Genomic DNA, 20854 nt, shown 5'->3' with positions numbered 1-20854 from the left:
TCATTTAACGCGTCAAATAGTGTTATATGATGTGTATCTTTTTTGACATGCAAAGACCCAAATGGCATTCAACGTGCTGAACAAATAATTATATTCACTACGTCCGTCGTCGCTTGCTCATTAATGTCTTCATCGAAATTACGGATTGCCTCTTTCCGCTTGTCGTCCCCTTATGCCATAGTTTGTACATCTCAATTGTCAGTAGAAACCACATTTGTTTAAGCAAGTCTGCCATATCAGCTATGTTTTTATGTGTAGTGGCTTTGCTGGCATGCATACCACCTTTTTTGTTTTGTTTGCCCCACCAAGATTTACATGCTAAAATCGCCACTGTCCAAAAGTACATTCATTTCCAATGGAACGCTGGGTTTGCCTTGCGTTGCAGTGTGGTCTGTATGGTGCATATGTTGGATTTTTCTAATTTATGCATCAAACTGTATGAGTAGAGAGCTTGAGAAATGGTAGCAGTAGGTGAATGTTGAACTTTTGTTGCACTCATATCCAGATGATGCTGCATACCATTTTGCGCCATGTTGCTGTCAGTGTGATTGAGGCATTAAGTTGCTCCCAAGTGGCGCAGCGGTCTTGATCTCAGTGCTTGTGGCATCACTACAGACACCCTGGTTCGAATCCAGCCTGTATCACAACTGGCCGTGATTGGGAGTCTGATAGGGCGGCAGCATCGTCTGGGTTTGGCTGGTGTAGGCTGTCATTGTAAATAAGAATTTGTTCTTCTATAACAAACGTAACATATTATACGAATTGTATTTCTCGGACACAGGTTTACTATGTTACGTCTAGTCTATGAGACCAGTCTGGTTCGCTAGGCTAGATGGGAAATTTAGTGAATATCAAAAATGGTGGAAGATTCACTCGGATGTCTGCCAAATATTCAAGGAACTAACAAATGTCAACCGTTATGTATGTTGCCATCTAATTTTATAAAGAATATTCTCCCCAAATGTATAACGACTGAAGTAGTGTAGATATGATAATACTGCATAACAAAACTACATTTAGGTGTTGGGCGGGGCAGAGGGGTGGATACCAAAACCTAACCGGATGCGGATGTTGACATTTATCTTCTAAACAGCACTACTCGCTTTTCTTTGACGGCCAGCTGGCGGCTAAAGGTCCATCATTAAAGCAACATAAAACTACCAAATATTTTCCTGTATAACAAGAAGAACAAATACACTAACTCAACGGCCGAAAGTGACCCGGCGCCTTTCCTACTTCGCTTGTTTTCGGACTGTCGTTTACCGGCCAAGCTGGGTAGCTAGCTACTGTAGCTGGCTATGCGCATCAAAAACTGGCTAACGAAAGAAGAGAGCTGTCTAAGGAGGAGGATATAACAACAGTCTATCTTGCTTCATGGATATAATCCTAATTGTTCCAGGAAAAGACCGATAGCTAGCGCCATTAGCTAGCTGGCGCTTCTCTGTGGGGCTATTGTTTGTCGATAGCGACGGTAACGTTAAAGGTTATAGCCAGTTAACGTTACTGTTGTGATAATATATAGGAATTAACTAAATATATATATATAATGATTAGCTAATTATTTGTTAGTCTAATCAGAAAGCGAGATCATTTACCTATTCAGCTTGCCAGTAGGCTTTTATGGTAGCTGCTAACTCAAAAAGTCACGGGTGTCAAGAAACGTTAATAAGGAACGACAGTTTGTTTTGATTGGCTTGAGGAATAACGTTATTCTGTCAGTATTGAGTAATGTGATTGCCCGTTCGTTTGGAAACGTTAGACAGCGGGGATTAGCAGTATGTGAATCATGTTTTGTGTTGACTGAAGCTTTGCCGACGTGTTACACGCTGCTGTAGGTCCCGGTGTCGTGTGTGTCAGAGTGTGTGACCAGCAGGTGAACATGGTTCTAAGGAACTGGACACTCAGTCAAGGAGGGAGCATGTGTTAACGGCTTGATAGAACTTTGCTGTCATGGAAAAAGTACCCAATTGTCATACTTGAGTAAGGTAAGGATACCTTCATAGAAAATGACAGAGTAAAAGTTAGTCACCCAGCAAAATAATAATAGAGTAAAAGTCTAAATATTTGGTTTTAAATATACTTAAGAATCAAAAGTTAAAATATAAATCATTTCACGTTCCTTATAATAAGCAAACCAGACAGCACGATTTTATAGTTTTATTTTACGGATAGCCAGGGGCACACTAAAACACTCCGACATAATTTACAGACTTTGTGTTTAGTGAGTCTGCCAGATCAGAGGCAGTAGGGATGGCCAGGGATGTTCTCTTGATAAGTGTGTGAATTGGACACTTTTCCTGTCCTTTTGGGTGTCAGTGAAAATCTGGAGTAAAAAGTACATTATTGTCTTTAGGAATGTAGTGAAGTAAAAAGTATTAATAGTAAAGTACAGATACCTCCCAAAACGAGTTAAGTACTTTACACCACTGGAGCTTGGTCTTCGATTATGAGACGCATCCTATGACAGATCACTATCAGTTTACATAATAGCTACAGCATTCCTGCAAATGGTCAAATATATAGATTGCTTGTTATGTTAGCCTGACTTTGGATTTTAGATACAGTTGTTTGTCCAACCCCTTGTCACACCTCAACCATAACTTGGATTTGTACTGTATGACATTGGAGAGGACAAGTGAGTCATAGATGGTGTCTAAATTGGCATCAACAAGCTGATTAGTAACAGTATTGTGGGCCTTATAAACAGCACTGCCTCAATGTGGTATTGGGATGCATTCATTAACCATTGGACCAGACAGTAACTGGGCCTGAAGTATCCCCTGGTTCTGAATATGTGCACATGAGATCTGAGTGTGTTTGTGTTTATCAGAGACTTTTGGTGTCTAGGCCTATATTAATGTGATGATAGGTTATAGTTGTACTTGACTGAGAGAGCTAGGTTGTAGCTAAGTGGACGGTGTTGTGGTTTCACCCTGCAACAATGTCGACCCTATTGTTGCTGCTATTGCTGAGCAACTTATGCAGGCTGGGACAGTCTATGTCACGAGAGGAGAAGCTCAAGCTGAGGTGAGTAAGAAAGATGCCTGGTCCTGGGCTAGATGTGTGGCAAGTTCAGACTAAAATAGTTTGAGCTAAACTGACTTGTTCTTTCTTTGTTTCCCATCAAGGAACCAAGTGGTTGAGATGTTTGACCATGCTTATTCCAATTATATGGTAAGTCTCGTCACCACCTGCCCCCTTCACATAACTGGGAGAGTGGTTTAGCAACAATCTAATAATGCAAAACATTTTAGATGTTCTGTTGAGATGTACGGGTACTCATTTTTTTTATTTTTTTTATTTCACCTTTATTTAACCAGGTAGGCTAGTTGAGAACAAGTTCTCATTTGCAACTGCGACCTGGCCAAGATAAAGCATAGCAGTTTGACATATACAACAACACAGAGTTACACATGGAATAAACAAACATACGGTCAATAATACAGTAGAGAAAAAGAGGGAAAAAAAGCTTTACCTAGCAGAGACTTGTAGATGACCTGGAGCCTGTGGGTTTGGTGACGAGAGTGAAGCGAGGGCCAGCCAACGAGAGCGTACAGGTCGCAGTGGTGGGTAGTATATGGGGATTTTGTGACAAAACGGATGGCACTGTGATAGACTGCATCCAATTTGTTGAGTAGAGTGTTGGAGGCTATTTTGTAAATGACATCGCCAAAGTCGAGGATCGGTAGGATGGTCAGTTTTACGAGAGTATGTTTGGCAGCATGAGTGAAGGATGCTTTGTTGCGAAATAAGAAGCCAATTCTAGATGTAATGTTGGATTGGATATGCTTAATGTGAGTCTGGAAGGAGAGTTTACAGTCTAACCAGACACCTAGGTATTTGTAGTTGTCCACATATTCTAAGTCAGAACCGTCCAGAGTAGTGATGCTGGACGGGCGGGCAGGTGCGGACAGTGATCGGTTGAAGAGCATGCATTTAGTTTTACTTGCATTTAAGAGCAGTTGGAGGCCACGGAAGGAGAGTTGTATGGCATTGAAGCTCGTCTGGAGGTTAGTTAACACAGTGTCCAACGAAGGGCCAGAATTATACAGAATGGTGTCGTCTGCGTAGAGGTGGATCAGAGAATCACCAGCAGCAAGAGCGACATCATTGATGTATACAGAGAAGAGAGTCGGCCCGAGAATTGAACCCTGTGGCACCCCCATAGAGACTGCCAGAGGTCCAGACTAGAGGTCGGCCGATTAATCGGAATGGCCGATTTAATTAGGGACCGATTTCAAGTTTTCATAACAATCGGTAATCGGTATTTTTGGACACTGATTTTAGCCGTGTTTTTTTTTGTTTTTTTTACACCTTTATTTAACTAGGCAAGTCAGTTAAGAACACATTCTTATTTTCAGTGACGGCCTAGGAACGGTGGGTTAACTGCCTTGTTCAGGGGCAGAACGACAGATTTTTACCTTGTTAGCTCGGGGATTCGTTTTTGCATCATTCCGGTTACTAGTCCAACGCTCTAGCCACCTGCCTTACATTGCACTCCACGAGGAGCCTGCGTGGCAGGCTGACTACCTGTTACGCGAGGGCAGCAAGAAGCCAAGGTAAGTTGCTAGCTAGCATTAAACTTATCTTATAAAAAACAATCAATCTTAACATAATCACTAGTTAACTACACATGGTCTGATGATATTACTAGTTTATCTAGCTTGTCCTGCGTTGCATATAATTGATGCGGTGCCTGTTATTTTCTCATCGAATCACAGCCTACTTCGCCAAACGGGTGATGATTTAACTAGCGCATTTCGCGAAAAAAGCACTGTCGTTGCACCAATGTGTACCTAAACATAACATCAATGCCTCAATGCCTTTCTTTAAAATCAATACACAAGTATATATTTTAATTTTGCATGTTAAAAAAACTTCTTAACACTAGGGGGCGACATTTTTGTTTTTGGCTAAAAAACGTACCCATTTGAAACTGCCTATTTCTCACCCCCCGAACACTAGAATATGCATATAAGTGTCAGATTAGGATAGAAAACACTCTGAAGTTTCCAAAACTGTAAATTTTTTGTCTTTGAGTTAAACAGAACTGATATTGCAGGCTAAAACCTGGGGGAAATCCAATCAGGAAGTGACCCTGTTTTTGAAACCTCTCTGTTCCTAAGCATCCCTATTGCCCATTTGAAAGGGATATCAACCAGACTTCTTTTTCTATGGCTTCCCTGAGGTGTCAACAGCCTTTAGACATAGTTTCAGGCTTTTATTTTGAAGAATGAGCGTGAAAGGGCACATTGCGTAAGTGGATAGGTGGGGGCTCTCAGTGGCGGCCATTGTTCCTCCCTGTCCTGGTGAAAAGCCAACTGTCCCGGTTGATATATTATCGAATAGATATTTGAAAAACACCCTGAAGATGGATTATAAAAAACGTTTGACATGTTTCTGTGGACTTTATGGATATAATTTGGGATTTTTTTCGGCATTGTCGCGAGCGCTCTTTCCGGTGGATTCCTGGGCATAACGCATCAAACTAACGGAGGTATTTGGATATAAAAAATATCTTTATGGAACAAAAGGAACAATTGGGAGTCTCGTGAGTGAAAACATCCAAAGATCATCAAAGGTAAACGATTAATTTGATTGCTTTTCTGATTTTCGTGACCAAGTTACCTGATGCTAGGTGTACTTATTGTTTTGTCGAGCGATCGATAAACTTACACAAACGCTTGTATTGCTTTCGCTGTAAAGCATAATTTCAAAATCTGAGACAACAGATGGATTAACAAAAGGCTAAGCTGTGTTTTTCAATATTGCACTTGTGATTTCATGAAATTATATTATATACCTGTGGCGCTAGGCTATGCTAGTCAGCGTTTCTGATGACAATTATCCCGGATCCGGGATGGGTGGTTCAGAAAGGTTAACATGAATTTCTTTTAACTAGGGAAATTGTGTCACTTCTCTTGCGTTCCGTGCAAGCAGTCAGGGTATATGCAGCAGTTTGAGCCGCCTGGCTCGTTGCGAACTTTGTGAAGACCATTTCTTCCTAACAAAGACCTTAATTAATTTGCCAGATATTTACGTAATTATGACAACATTGAAGGTTGTGCAATGTAACAGCAATAATTAGACTTAGGGTTGCTACCCGTTCAATAAAATACGGAACGATTCCATATTTCACTGAAAGAATAAACGTTTTGCTTTCGAAATGATAGTTTCCAGATTTGACCATATTAATGATCTAAGGCTTGTATTTCTGTGTGTTATTATATTATAATTAAGTCTATAATTTGATAGAGCAGTCTGACTGAGCGGTGGTAGGCAGCAGCATGCTCGTAAGCATTCATTCAAACAGCACTTTCCTCCGTTTGCCAGCAGCTTTTCGCAATTTTTGAAGCACAGCACTGTTTGACTTCAAGCCTATCAACTCCTGAGATTAGGCTGGCAATACTATAGTGCCTATAAGAACATCCAATAGTCAAAGGTATATGAAATACAAATGGTATAGAGAGAAATAGTCCTATAATAACTACAACCTAAAACTTCTTAACTGGGAATATTGAAGACTCATGTTAAAATGAACCACCAGCTTTCATATGTTCTCATGTTCTGAACAAGGAACTTAAAAGTTAGCTTTTTTACATGGCACATATTGCACTTTTACTTTCTTCTCCAACACTGTGTTTTTGCATTATTTAAACCAAATTGAACATGTTTCGTTATTTATTTGAGATTAAATAGATTTTTATTTATCTATTATATTAAGTTAAAATAAGTGTTCATTCAGTATTGTTGTAATTGTCATTATTACAAATATATATATATATATCGTCTGATTAATCGGTATCGGCCCTCCAATAATCGGTATCGGCGTTTGAAAAATCATAATCGGTCGACTTCTACACACTACCATTCATCTTTATTGGGCTCCCGAGTGGCGCAGTGGTCTAAAACACTGCATCTCAGTGCACTGCAGTACCTGGTTCGAATCCAGGCTGCATCACATCCGGCTGTGATTGGGAGTCGTCCAGGTTTGGCCGGGGTAGGCAGTAAAATAAGAAATTGTTCTTAACTGACTTGCCTAGTTAAATAAAGGTTAAATATGAAAAAATATATATTATTGGTTTTGTTCTCCAGGACCATGCGTACCCAGCAGATGAGCTGATGCCTCTGACGTGTCGGGGGAGAGTGCGTGGGCTGGAGCCCAGTCGGGGAGACGTGGACGACGCACTGGGGAAGTGAGTGCCTGGAGACACAGTCCTGCTGGCATTGGAATACTCTAATTCTCTGTTGATATCTTCTAGCCATAAGGGACTATAATTGATGCTGATTGATTTGTCTTTGTGTGTTTTAAGGTTCTCTCTCACCCTCATCGATACCTTGGACACTCTAGTGGTAGGTTTCATCTTTAGTTTGTTTTACCAACCTCCTTAGTTGGATTTGTTGAACCTCTGGGTAGACAATGATTTTCATATATTTAATTCTGTATTTACTTCCAGCTCTTAAACAAGACGACAGAGTTTGAAGAAGCAGTGCGGAGAGTGTTGACAGATGTGCGACTGGACAATGACATCGTGGTGTCTGTCTTTGAGACCAACATCCGTGTGCTGGGGTAAGAAAAAACTTGAAGCCAGTTATTGAGGGGATGGAAATGTTATTCTTCTTTTTTTTTACCCAGGCAAGTCAATGAAGAACAATCTTATTTACAATAGCCTGGCAAGAAGCTTCCTGTGGGGCTGGGGGCTGGGATAAAAAATAAAACGATGTAAGACAAAACAGACGAAACAGACAGAAGACACTGGCAACAGCACAAATACAACAGCAAACGAACTGTGTATGTGTGATGGAACATTGCTGCAGGGACTTGCTTTCATTCAGCCACAAGCATTCGTGAGGACGGGCACTGATGTTGGGCGATTAGGCCTGGCGTGCAGTCGGCGTTCCAATTCACCCCAGAGGTGTTCAATGGGGTTGCGGTCAGGGCGCTGTGCAGGCCATTCAAGTTCTTTCACACCGATCTCAACAAACCATTTCTGTATGGACCTCGCTTTGTGCACAGGTGTAATGTCATGCTGAAACAGGAAAGGGCCTTCCCCAAACTGTTGCCACTTAAGGTGGAAGCACAGAATCATCTACAATGTAATTGTATGCTGTAGTGTTAAGATTTAACTTCACTGGACCTAAGGGGCCTAGACCGAACCATGAAAAACAGCCCCAGACCATTATTCCTCCTCCACCAAACTTTACAGTTGGCACTATGCAATCGGGCAGGTAGCGTGCTCCTGGCATCCGCCAAAACCAGATTCATCCATCAGACTGCCAGATGGTAAAGGGTGATTCATCACTCCAGGGAATGCGTTTCCACCGCTCCAGAGTCCAATGACTGCAAGCTTTACACCACTCCAGCCGACGCTTGGCATTGCACATGGTGACATTAGCACTGAGTGAGGCTGCTCGGCCATGGTTGCCCATTTCATGAAGCTCCTGATGAACAGTTCTTGTGCTGACGTTGCTTCCAGAGGCAATTTGGAACTCGGTAGTGAGTGTTGCAACCGAGGACAGGCGATTTCGCGGCTGAGCCGTTGTTGCTCCTAGACATTTCCACTTCAGAATAACAGCACTTACAGTTGACCAGGGCAGCTCTAGCAGGGCAGATTCTTTTGGGAAAGGTGACATCCTATGGCAGTGCCACGTTGAAAGTCAGTGAGCTCTTCAGTAAGAACATTCTACTGCCAATGTTTGTCAATGGAGATTGCATGGCTGTGTGCTCTTTTATACAGTTGTCAGCAATGGGTGTGGTTGAAATAGCCGAATCCAGTAATTTGAAGGGTTGTCCTCATACTATTGTGTGACCGTTGTGACTTTCCTCATGTTTCCAGAGGGCTGCTAGGGGGCCACTCCATGGCGGTGATGCTGAAGGATACAGGGTATCACATGCAGTGGTACCAGGATGAGCTGCTCCACATGGCCAAAGACGTGGGTCTCAGACTCCTGCCTGCCTTCAACACCAGCAGTGGCCTGCCTTACCCCAGGGTGAGCCCTCAGACTATACATAAGGCCACGGCTGTTGGGATATGTCCTGACCATACACACGCATTTGTACACACGCAGCCCTCTCCGATTATGACTGCATAATTGTATTATCTGCTTCAGTGCTCTGCATACAGCTGCTACAGTTTTCTGCAGCCAGGTTTTCTATGGCTGTATAGTTCACCTGAACAATGTCTTTGGACACAGCTGTGGATTTGAGTCTATGACCAAAATATTGAGCCTTTTTATTCCACTCAACAGGTAAACTTGAAGCATGGCATCAGGGGTCCTGAGAGTCGGACGGGCACAGAGACGGACACCTGCACAGCTTGTGCTGGCACAATTATCCTGGAGTTCGCTGCCTTGAGTCGCTTCACTGGGGACCCTGTGTTTGAGGTAAAAATAGACCATCTCTCTTACTTTAAACCTTGTTCAGATCAGGACTAATACTAGTAGACAGCACTACTAGACCTTCATTGTTGATTATCATAGATGCCAGTGTGTCTGAATGATATTGATTCATTGTATTCTACACAGGTCCATGCACGGAGAGCCCTCGACTTCCTGTGGGAGAAGAGGCAGAGGAATAGCAACCTGGTGGGAACAACCATCAACATCCACTCAGGAGAGTGGGTCCGCAGGGGTGAGAGAGGGAACCAGTCCCGGGCCATAACTGGTATCTACTGTATTATAAAGGAGGATTTCCTTTGATTTATCCAGAGACGGACAATGTATTAGGTGTGATAGAAGTGAAATGGCAAGGCGGTAGGAGCTGATGTTCTGTACTTGTAGAAAAAAGACATGAGTGTGTTTCTGCAGTATGAAACGGTACACTGTTGTGTTGTGTTGTTCCAGACAGCGGAGTGGGAGCAGGGATTGACTCGTATTATGAGTACCTGCTGAAGGCCTATATTCTCCTGGGAGATGACCTGTTTCTGCAGCGCTTCAACATTGTGAGTGACCTCACACACTGTAACCTTACTCTGGCTTGGATAATGGAATGCTTTTATGCCTTTATTGTTCAATCCACACAAAGTATGCTGTTAAAGATTCTCATCCTTAGCTTCTCAAATGTTCTCATTATTTGTGTTTCCAGCACTATGCGTCTATAATGAAGTACATCAGCCAGCCTCCTCTCCTGCTGGACGTTCACATCCACAAGCCTCTGCTGCCTGCTCGCACCTGGATGGACTCCCTCCTGGCCTTCTTCCCTGGGCTGCAGGTGACTGGCGTCACTAACAGACCAGCTGCCTAAGCAGGGGTTTTAGTACATAGACCTGGTGCTGAGATTAGGGAGACAAATCTCCTAACATTGTTAATGAATCCCCCAGGTGTTGAAGGGAGATATCCGGCCAGCCATTGAGACCCATGAGATGCTGTATCAAGTCACCAAGAAACACAACTTCCTCCCAGAGGTAAGCTCTCTTTTATGCTCCCTCTCCACCTCTTTCTTTGTTCTCACTCAGGCTGTAACCTTTAACACCCCTCTCTATGTCTTCCCCAGGCATTCACCACTGATTTCAGGGTACATTGGGCTCAGCATCCACTAAGACCTGAGTTTGCAGAGAGCACCTATTTCCTATACAAGGTAAGGACCGTGGAGACATGCAGTCTAGAAGTTGACATAACGATACATACTTCACTTTTTCCACATTTTGGTACGTTACAACCTTATTCTAAAATGGATTAAATTAAATGTTTTCCTCATCAATTTACACACAATACCCCATAATGACAATGCGAAAACTGGTTGTTTGAAATTGTTGATAATTTATAAATAAAAAAAACAGATACCTTATTTACATCTATACAGACCCTTTGCTATGAGACTTGAAATTGTCCTGTTTCCATTGATCATCCTTGATGTTTCTACAACTTGATTGGAGTCCACCTGTGATAAATTCAATTGATTGGATGTGATTTGGAAAGGCACACACCTGTTTATATAAGGTCCCACAGTTGGCAGTACATTTCAGATCAAAAACCAAGCCATGAAGTCAAAGGAATTGTCCGTAGAGCTCTGAGACAGGATTGTGTTGAGGCAGATCTGGGGAAGGGTACCAAAAATGTCTGCAGCATTGAAGGTTCCCAAGAACACAGTGGCCTCCACCATTCTTAAATGGAAGAAGTTTTGGAACCACCAAGACTCTTCCTAGAGCTGGCCGCCCAAACTGAGCAATCGGGGGAGAAAGTTCTTGGTCAGGGAGGTCACAAAGAACCCGATGGTCACTCTGAAAGAGCTCCAGAGTTCCTCTGTGGAGATGGAACCTTCCAGAAGGACAACCATCTCAGCATCACTCCACCAATCAGGCCTTTATGGTAGAGTGGCCAGATGGAAGCCACTCCTCAGTAAAAGGCACATGACCGCCTGCTTGGAGTTTGCCAAAAGGCACCTAAAGACTCTCAGACCATGAGAAACAAGATTCTCTGGTCTGATGAAACCAAGCTTGAAATCATTGGCCTGAATGCCAAGTGTCACATCTGGAGGAAACCTGGCACCTTCCCTACGGTGAAGCATGGTAGCCGTATCATGCTGTGGGGATGTTTTTCAGGGACTGGGAGACTAGTCAGGATCGAGGGAAAGATGAACGGATCAAAGTACAGAGAGAGGTCCTTGATGAAAACCTGTTCCAGAGCACTCAGGACCTCAGACTGGGGTGACGGTTCACCTTCCAACAGGACAAAGACCCTAAGCACACAGCCAAGACAACGCAGGAGTGGCTTCGGGACAAGTCTCTGAATATCCTTGAGTGGCCCAGCCAGAGCCCGGACTTGAACCCGATCGAGCATCTCTGGAGAGACCTGAAAATAGCTGTGTAGTGACGCTCCCCATCCAACCTGACAGAGATTGAGAGAATCTGCAGAGAAGAATAGTTTCTTACCCGGGGCTCCCGAGTGGCGCAGTGGTCTAAGGCACTGCATCTCAGTGCTTGAGGTGTCACTACAGACACCCTGGTTTGAATCCAGGCTGTATCACAACCAGCCGAGTCCCATAGGGAGGCGCACAATTGGCCCAGCCGTAGGCCGTCATTGTAAATAAGAGTTTGTTCTTGACTGACTTGCCTAGTTAAATAAATAAAACGTTTTTTTTTAAATACCCAAGAAGACTCGAGGTTATAATCGCTGCCAAAGGTGCTTCAACAAACTACTGAGTAAAGGGGCTGAATACTTATGTAAATGTGGTATTTCCAGTTTTTAGAAACCTGTTGTTTTTTTTACTTTGTCAACATAGTTTTTGTGTGTAGACTGATGAGGGGGGGGTGGGACAATTTAATCCATTTTAGAATAAGGCTGTAACGTAACAAAATGTGGAAAAAGTCGAGGGGTCTGAATACTTTCCGAATGCACTGTACATTTGATCTTAGTGGCCTTCCTTATTGCCTAATTCAGTAGTACAGTGTCTAACCCTGGTCCCACTGAACCCCCTCTAGGCTACCAAAGACCCCTACTACCTGGAGGTAGGCCGCACGGTGCTGGACAACCTGAACCGATTTGCCCGGGTCCCCTGTGGCTTTGCTGCCATGAAGGACGTTCGCACCGGGAGCCACGAGGACCGGTGAGAGCCCAGACCCAGGGGAATACCCCGGGGACGGGGAGGGATTTAATGATGGGCGGTTAAGAGGTGGATGGTTTTAGTGGCTGAGCAACAATGTGCCAGCCATGTAGTTCAATCAAAATAGTTTGTGGTGTCTGCTCTGTTGGCCTGCTGCCCCAAATATCACTAATCCTCTCTCTTTCTAACTCCCCTCTCAGAATGGACTCTTTCTTCTTGGCAGAGATGTTCAAGTACCTGTTCCTTCTGTTTGCGGAAGAGGAAGATCTGACGTTTAATGTTGAGGATTATATCTTCACCACCGAGGCACACCTTCTGCCCCTGTCCCTGTCCACTGCTCCTCACGCCCCCTCTCCTCCCGCCAACACCACGGTACAGGCTCCATCTCTGCCTCATCTCTCCGCCTATGTCAAATCTCTTTGGGTGGGTGTAGTAAGATCACCTGCTGTGATCAGCTAGAATTCTAATGATAGTACATCTAATAATATTCACATGATACAGTTAGTCATGTTTGTTCTCTCCCCCTCTTGTCTTAGTCAGAGGAGGAGTTGGATGACTCTAACTTTGATTGGACCTGCCCCAACACACGCCTCCTTTTCCCCGACCCCGCCTTTCCACAGAACCTCCGAGATCCAATCAGGAGTGCTGTGGACAAGAGTTGTCCCCGTCCTGCCATTCACCGGTAAGGGACATTTATACATACACCCCCCTATGTATTTATTTGGACAGTGAAGCTAAAACTACAATTTAGCTCTATACTCCAGCATTTTGTATTTGAGATCAAATGTTTTATGAGACGACAGTACCGAATGTAATGTTTTATTAGATTTTTTTTCTTCTTACATATATGTTTTACCATTTATTAATGAATGCACTTTATGTACACTATATATACAAAAGTATGTAGAAACCTCTTTCAAATTAGTGGATTCGGATAAAATTTCAGCCACACCCGTTGTTGACGTGTACAAAATTGAACACTTAGCCATGCAATCTCCATAGACAAACATTGGCAGTAGAATGACCTTACTGAAGAGCTCAGTGACTTTCAACCATCATAGGATGCCACCTTTCCAACAAGTCAGTTCATCAAATTTCTGCCCTGGTCAACTGTAAGTGCTGTTATTGTGAAGTGGAAACTTCTAGGAGCAACAACGGCTCAGCCGCGAAGTGCTAGGCCACACAAGCTCTTTGAATGGGGAGCGCCGAGTGCTGAAATGCGTAGCCTCTGGAAGCAATGTCAGCACAAGAACGGTTCATCGGGAGCTTCATGAAATGGGATTCCATGGCCGAGCAGCCGCACACAAGCATAAAATCACCATGCACAATGCCAAGCTGGAGTGGTGTGAATCTTGCCGTCATTGGACTCTGGACCAGTGGAAACATGTTCTCTTTGGGCTTGGCCCCTTAGTTCCAGTGAAGGGAAATCTTAACGCTATAGCATACAATGACATTCTAGACGATTCTGTGCTTCCAACTTTGTGGCAACAGTTTGGGGAAGGCCCTTTCCTGTTTCAGCATGACAATGCCCTTTCACACAAAGCAAGGTCCATACAGAAATCGGTGTGGAAGAACTTGACTGGCTGCACAGAGCCCTGACCTCAACCCCATCGAACACCTTTGGGATTAATTGGAACACTGAATGCAAGCCAGGCCTAATCGCCCAACATCAGTGCCCAACCTCACTATTGCTCTTGTGGCTGAATGAAAGCAAGTCCCTGCAGCAATGTTCCAACATCCAGTGGAAAGCCTTCCCAGAAGAGTGGAGGCTGTTATAGCAGCAAAGGGGGGACCAACTCCATATTAATGCCCATGATTTTGGAATGAGATGTTTGACGAGCAGGTGTCCAAATACCTTCGGTCATGTAGTGTGTTTAGTCTCCCCATTTGAAGGTGTCATAAGAATTTGGACAAATTCACTCATAGTGTATTACATTTAGTAAAAAATTGAGTATTTGGTCCCATATTCTTAGCATGCAGTGACTATATCAAGCGTGTGACTCTACAAACTTTGTTTTGGTTGTGTTTCAGGTTATTTTGTGCCCAATAGAAATTAATGGTAAATAATGTGTTGTCATTTTGGAGTCACTAGCATTTTGAGGGGATGTGATATTTATGCCTCTAACTTTCCCACTCATCATTATTCACGATTCATTCATGATTATCTATAATCATGGTACTACCCACATGAATGTCGAAGTGTTCAGAAACATATTATATTCTTAGAATAAATGCTGGAGTATAGAGCCAAATTACGTTTTAGCTTCACTGTCCAAATATATACATAGGGGAGTATATGTCTAATGTGAGGAATCATGTTAAACAGAATATTGTTCCTGTCACAACCATACTGAATGTGAACTTTGATGCCTTCCACCCTCTCATCCAGTGAGCCGGGGATGGGTCGCCCACCTCTGAAGGCTCAGGACTTCATGGCCAACAACCCTGATCACCTGGAGCTGCTGAGGAGGATGGGAGTCAGCCTTATACACCTTAAAGACGGCAGAGTGCAGCTGGTCCAACACGCTACACAGGTAAATTATTAATTCACAGGACAAGCCGGGACAGTTTGAATGATATCATAAGACCACTGCCAACCCCCATATGAGTTACTGAGTCTCTTCCCCTACTCTATCTACTGCCCTCTCCTCTCTTTCTCCATCTCCTTTCCTCTCTCTCCCCTTCCCTCGGTCTCTCTCTAGGCGGTCAGTGCTGTGGCAGCAGAGGACGGCATGCGCTTCATGCAGGAGATGATGGAGCTGTCCAGCCAGCAGCAGAAGGAGCAGCTCCCTCCGCGCGCTGTGCAGATAGTCTCCCACCCCTTCTTCGGCAGAGTGGTGCTGACTTCTGGCCCAGCGCAGTTTGGCACAGACCTTTCCAAGAGCATCACGGGGGTGAGTGTTTCTTCAGTGTGCCAATTTCTAATGGATGGACACCTTTGCTTGTTGGTTTTTCCTGTCTTGTCCCTAGGTGCCAGATGTTCTCTATTTTCGGTGTTCTGAGTGATGTTTGAACAAGTCCACCCCCCCCCCCCCCCCCCCCCTTTCTCTCCGTCTGTCTGTAGGTTCGTGGGTTTGTGACAGTGGCTGAACCCTACAGTGGCTGTGCGGAACTGAGCAACGCTGCCTTTGTACAGGGCCGCATTGCTCTGCTGCAGCGGGGCCAATGTATGTTTGCTGAGAAGGCCAGACACATCATGAAGGCTGGGGCCATCGGAGGCATCGTCATCGGTGAGGAGGACCAACTGACACAAGATCTCAATTTTAATGAATCTACTTCAAGAAGGCTGCACTAACTATAATCATACTTCTAACCTTTATAAATGTTCATAGCACCTTCAGAATGTTTTATATAACCTTTAATAAACTGACGCATTACTATTTATAAACTGGGTGGTTCGAGCCCTGAATGCTGATTGACTGACAGCCGTGGTATACCACGGGAATGACAAAACATTTATTTTTACAGCTCTAATTACCTTGGTAACCAGTTTTTATAATAGCAATAAGGCACCTTGGAGGTTTGTGGTATATGGCCAATATACCATGTCTAAGGGTGTGCCTAAGAACAGCCCTTAGCCGTGGTATATTGGCCATATATCACACATCCTTGTGCCTCATTGCTTAATTATAGTATCCTGTTTAACCTGGCTAATTACCCTCCTCCTCCACAGATGACAACGAGGGTAGCAGCAGTGACACTGCTCCCCTCTTCCAGATGGCCGGCGACGGCCGCAACACAGACGACGTCACTTTGCCCCTCCTCTTCCTCTTCTACAAGGAAGGCAACATCCTGTTGGAGGCTCTCAAGGAGTACAGGGAGGTGGAGGTGCTGCTGAGCGACAAGGCCAGAGACAGAGGTTAGATCCACTGGAGAGGGCAGTTGGACATTAGTGACTAAACAAAGACAGGACAGTGTCTTTCCAGCATATGGATAGTTTTGTGGGATTTCAGCTGATTTTAGGGACTATATTTGATTCTGTAAAGATCTCAAAATGGCCAGTATTTCAGGGTTTAGTGGTGAACCAAAATAGTGGGCCTGTGGCCACTTTACAGTACTAGCCTTAGTGGAGGTAGGGGATGGTAAGCACCCAGTTTGATGTGTGATACAGGAAACGGCTCCCTTCTTTCCATTTTCCTTCCTCCTCTCCTTCCCTGTGGTGGACTGTAACAGTGTAACTTTCCTCTTCTCTTTCTTTTCCCTTCACCCTTTGGTTTAGCAGCCTCTATATTCAAAGGTAAACCTCTCCCTGGCATCCTGCTGGAAAGCAGTAAGTATCGCCCTCATCTCTTTCTTCTCCTCCATTATTCTGTGTGTGGTAGAGCAGCTCAGTGCAGGTTAGTCTTGTGTGTATATAGCTGGCCATGTCAGAACCCCTCAGAAGAATATTACTGTTGGTCTGTTCTGCACATGACTCGTCAGTACCATTCTGTTTATTGTTCGCTGCCTCTTGTAAACCGCAACACTGCCCTGTTTCTGTCTGGGAATGACTGATAGGTGCTTGTGTAAGACGTACATACATAGTGAGTAGGAAACGGTGTATGGCTGTGTATGTATTGTAGGATACTAGGGAACTATATGGATGACTGTGCAGGACACAGCTCATATATTGTGGTTGAAAATGGACTGAGCTCACCCCTCTGTCCTTCCTCAGGGATGGATGTTCAGGAGGAGAAGGAAGATTGTTCAACAGACCAAACTTCACCTGTCCCTGCAGCAACTCTCGACCAGTCACACGTGAGGACTATGGAGCAGGATGAATCAGCTCCCCACAATGAGGAAGTGACTCCTGAGGAAGATGTGGGACCTGCCATTAAGAGGAACCCTGAGCCAGAGGAGGAGCCTGAGGTTGACAAGGACTCTAGCAGAAAATCAGTGGAAGCCATGATGGCTGATTGGCGAGAGGACTTAGAAGCGTTTCAGCAGATGGAGGATGAGCTTTGACAACTTCCACAGTTCCCCCTCCTCCGGTCTGTCCCAGCCACCGTACAGGCCTGGGGTCAGTGGACTATGCCTCATAAAGGATAAGGTTTTAATGGGGAGATGTTTTGATAAGGAACGGTTACCAGGGTGGAATACAGTGACTTCTATATCCCAGATATCTACTGTCTGGCAGTATGAACCCCTGATTAACTCTCACTATTTTCTGGTCTTGTCTTATTTTCACACATTGTCTTCCTCCAAATGCTTTTCTAGGTCACTGACATGTGGGAACAGATTCCAAATGCTGGTTGAATTATAATCCACTGGTTGATTGGTTTATTTAACTGTAATGATTAATTGATAAGTTGTTGGAACATTTACTATTTTATTTTGTGGGCCTAATTTGTGGGGTCAATATTAAGCTACCTGACTGTGAGGGACTGCAGTGGCAAGCAGTCTATAAAAGGCTGGTGCTGAGAATCATTTAGCACTGGCACTCTCCAGGAAGAGACGAAGTTATATGTGACTGTAAATATGTATTTGTCAGTTATTTCCACGATGGTTTGAAATACAGTGCTGCTTTGCTCAGGTTCTGGTCGGTATGAGAGATACCGGTTACTGGCTACCCAAGAGGGCAGACAGTACCACCAGCTGGCCAGCAGAGGGGATCCTTGTTTGAGACCTCTTACTGGTCTGACTGGAACTTGATGACATACTGGAAGACCAAGGAAACAAAAAAGCCAACAACATAATGAACTTTAATTAAATTGATAAGGAAATTGAAAAGTGTGTTGTCATCTGTCTCAAAAACATAATGTGTTTGTTTTATAGGCGTTAGGATTATTAGACTAGAGGTTTCTCTTGGTTTTAGACTATTAAGCTACATGGCTGGACATTAGTGGAACCATACAGTCCACTCTCTTTTTGTTGATATTCAGAGCAGTATTACCATAGTCTGGTAATAACCTTAAATAACCTGTCCTTCAGTTGTCTGGTAATAACCTAAAATAACCTTCAATTGTCTGGTAAATAACCTAAAATAACCTCTCCTTCAGGTTGAGATTTAAAAGGGAATAGAGACATTAAATACCATTTTAATTCACATGCGCCGAATACAACTGGTGTAGACTTTACAGTGAAATGCTTGCTTACAAACCTTTCCCAACGATGCAGAGTTTAAAAAAAAAAATGTAATAGTAACTAACACGAGGAATAAAATACACAAGATTGGAGATATGTACAGGGAGTACCAGTACCAGATCAATGTGCATAGAGGTACTTGAGGTAGGTACTGTATGTTCATGAAGGCAGGGTAAAGTGACTAGGCATCCAGATAGATGATGATTATAATAGGAGTAAAATAAAGAACCGAGTAGCTGCAGAAAATGAGTGTAAAAGTGTGTGTGTGTTGTGTGCATATGTATTGTTTGAATTTGTGTGGGAGTGTCAATGTAGTGTGTGTGTGTGTGAGTGAGCATGTATATGGTGTGTGTATATAAAGTCTAGTGAGTGTGTGTAGGGTCAGTGCAGGTAGTTTGAGTACCATTGATGAACTGATTAGCAGTCTGGCTATTTGGCAGTCTTATGGCCCGTTGGTCCAAGAGTCAATGCTCCGGTACTGTTTTCCGGATGGTAGCAGAGTGAACAGTCTGTGGCTGGAGTCTGGCAATTTTTCAGGCCTTTCTCTGACACCGCCTGATATGGAGGTCATGGATGGCAGGAAGCTCGGCCCCAGTGATGTACTGGGCTGTCCGCACCACCCTTTGTAGCTCTCCCACCTTTGTAGCTCTTTGCGGTCAAGATGCCCTTGATGATGCAGCTGTATAACTTTTTGAGGATCTGCGGGCCCATGCCAAATCTTTTCAGCCTCCTGAAGGGAAAGGGCGCGGCCGTGCCCTCTTCAACTGTGCAGGTGTGTGTGTGGACCATGTTAAGTCCTTAGTGATGTGGACGCCAAGGAACTTAAAGCTCTCAACCCAATCCACAACAGCCCTGTCGATTGTAGATGGGGATGTGCTTCCCCCTCTTTCTCCTGTAGTCCACTATCAGTTCCTTGGTCTTACTGACGTTGAGGGAGAGGTTGTTGTCCTGGTACCACACTGCTAAGTCTGACCATCTCACCGTCGCGTCGTCAGCAGCAAACTTAATGATGGTGTTGGAGTCATGCGCGCCCATGCAGTCGTGGGTGAACAGGGAGTACAGTAGTGGACTAAAGCACACACACCTGAGGGGCCCCCGTGTTGAGGGTCAACGTGGCTGAGGTGTTGTTGCCTAGCCTCAACACCTGGGGCCGACCCGTCAGCAAGTCCAGGATCCAGTTGTAGAGGGAGGGGTTCAGTCCCAGTGTCCCTAGCTTGGACAGGACTATGATGTTGAATGCTGAGCTGTAGTCTATGAACAGCATTCTCACAGTTATTTTTCCTCTTGTCGAGGTGGGATAGGGCAGTGTGAAGTGCAATTGAGATTGCGTCATCTGTGGATCTGTAGGGGAGGTATGCAAATTGCAGTGGGTCTAGGGTAGGGTGTCTGGGATTATGGTGTTGATGTGTCATGACCAGCCTTTCAATGCACTTCATAATTACAGATGTGAGTGCTACAGGGCGATAGTCATTTAGGCAGGTTACCTTGGAGATCTTTGGAACAGGGACAATGGTGGTCAGCATGAAACATGTTGGAATTACTGACTGGGACAAGGAGAGAATGAAAATGTCTGTGAAGACACCTGCCAGCTGGTCTTCACATGCTTAGGGAGACATATGTCAGTGGTTTCAATATCTACAGTTGAAATCGGAAGTTTACATACCTTAGCCAAATACATTTAAACTCAATTTGGCACAATTCCTGACATTTGATCCTAGTAAAAATTCCCTGTTTTAGGTCAGTTAGGATCACCACTTTATTTTAAGAATGTGAAATGTCAGAATAATAGGAGAGAGAATGATTTATTTCAGCTTTTATTTATTTCATCACATTCCCAGTGGGTCAGAAGTTTACATACACTCATTTTGTAGCATTGCCTTTTAAATTGTTTAACTTGGGTCAAATGTTTCGGGTAGCCTTCCACAAGCTTCCCACAATAAGTTGGGTGAATTTTGGCCCATTCCTTCTGACAGAGCTGGTGTCAGGTGTGTAGGGCTCCTTGCTTGCACACGCTTCTTCAGTTCTGCCCACAAATTTTCTATGGGATTGAGGTAAGAGCTTTGTGATGGCCACTCCAATACCTTGATTTTGTTGTCATAAAGCCCTTTTGCCACACCTTTGAAAGTATGCTTGGGGTCATTGTCCATTTGGAAGACCCATTTGCGACCAAGCTTTAACTTCCTGACTGATGTCTTGAGATGTTGCTTCAATATATCCATATAATTATCCAGCCTCATGATGCCATTTATT

The 20854-nt window shown here is 44.1% G+C and overlaps 1 protein-coding gene across 7 annotated transcripts; it reads left to right on the top strand.

Annotated features, from left to right (window-relative positions):
* Positions 1-1064: 1064 nt before the first annotated feature.
* Positions 1065-18250, top strand: LOC139578369 (ER degradation-enhancing alpha-mannosidase-like protein 3). Of its 7 annotated transcripts, none has more exons than XM_071405859.1 (21): positions 1065-3027; positions 3129-3174; positions 7096-7196; positions 7314-7353; positions 7458-7570; positions 8838-8991; positions 9250-9384; positions 9526-9631; positions 9844-9941; positions 10085-10210; positions 10320-10403; positions 10493-10576; positions 12420-12544; positions 12742-12913; positions 13162-13223; positions 14931-15075; positions 15244-15435; positions 15606-15771; positions 16215-16400; positions 16761-16811; positions 17196-18250. In XM_071405859.1, exons 1-21 carry the CDS (start codon positions 2942-2944, stop codon positions 17483-17485), a joined length of 2562 nt encoding a protein of 853 aa, XP_071261960.1. In that variant the 5' UTR covers positions 1065-2941; the 3' UTR covers positions 17486-18250. The 7 variants fall into 7 exon arrangements, with proteins under 7 accessions (XP_071261960.1, XP_071261958.1, XP_071261957.1 ...); XM_071405857.1 differs by having other exon boundaries at positions 13078-13223; positions 16764-16811; XM_071405856.1 differs by having other exon boundaries at positions 13078-13223.
* Positions 18251-20854: the final 2604 nt, after the last annotated feature.

The sequence above is a fragment of the Salvelinus alpinus genome, chromosome 6, assembly GCF_045679555.1.
Source record: "Salvelinus alpinus chromosome 6, SLU_Salpinus.1, whole genome shotgun sequence".
Classification (NCBI taxonomy): domain Eukaryota; kingdom Metazoa; phylum Chordata; class Actinopteri; order Salmoniformes; family Salmonidae; genus Salvelinus; species Salvelinus alpinus.
Note: the sequence above shows the minus strand (reverse complement) of the source record. Positions and strands in the feature narration are given on the sequence as shown.

Excerpts from the sequence above, each read along its gene's own strand:
- LOC139578369 (XM_071405853.1), top strand. The coding sequence starts at position 2,942 with ATGTCGACCCTATTGTTGCTGCTATTGCTGAGCAACTTATGCAGGCTG. Across the intron at positions 7,354-7,457 it reads ATACCTTGGACACTCTAGTG|CTCTTAAACAAGACGACAGA; the intron begins GTAGGTTTCATC and ends ATTTACTTCCAG. Across the intron at positions 13,224-14,930 it reads CCCCGTCCTGCCATTCACCG|TGAGCCGGGGATGGGTCGCC; the intron begins GTAAGGGACATT and ends CCTCTCATCCAG.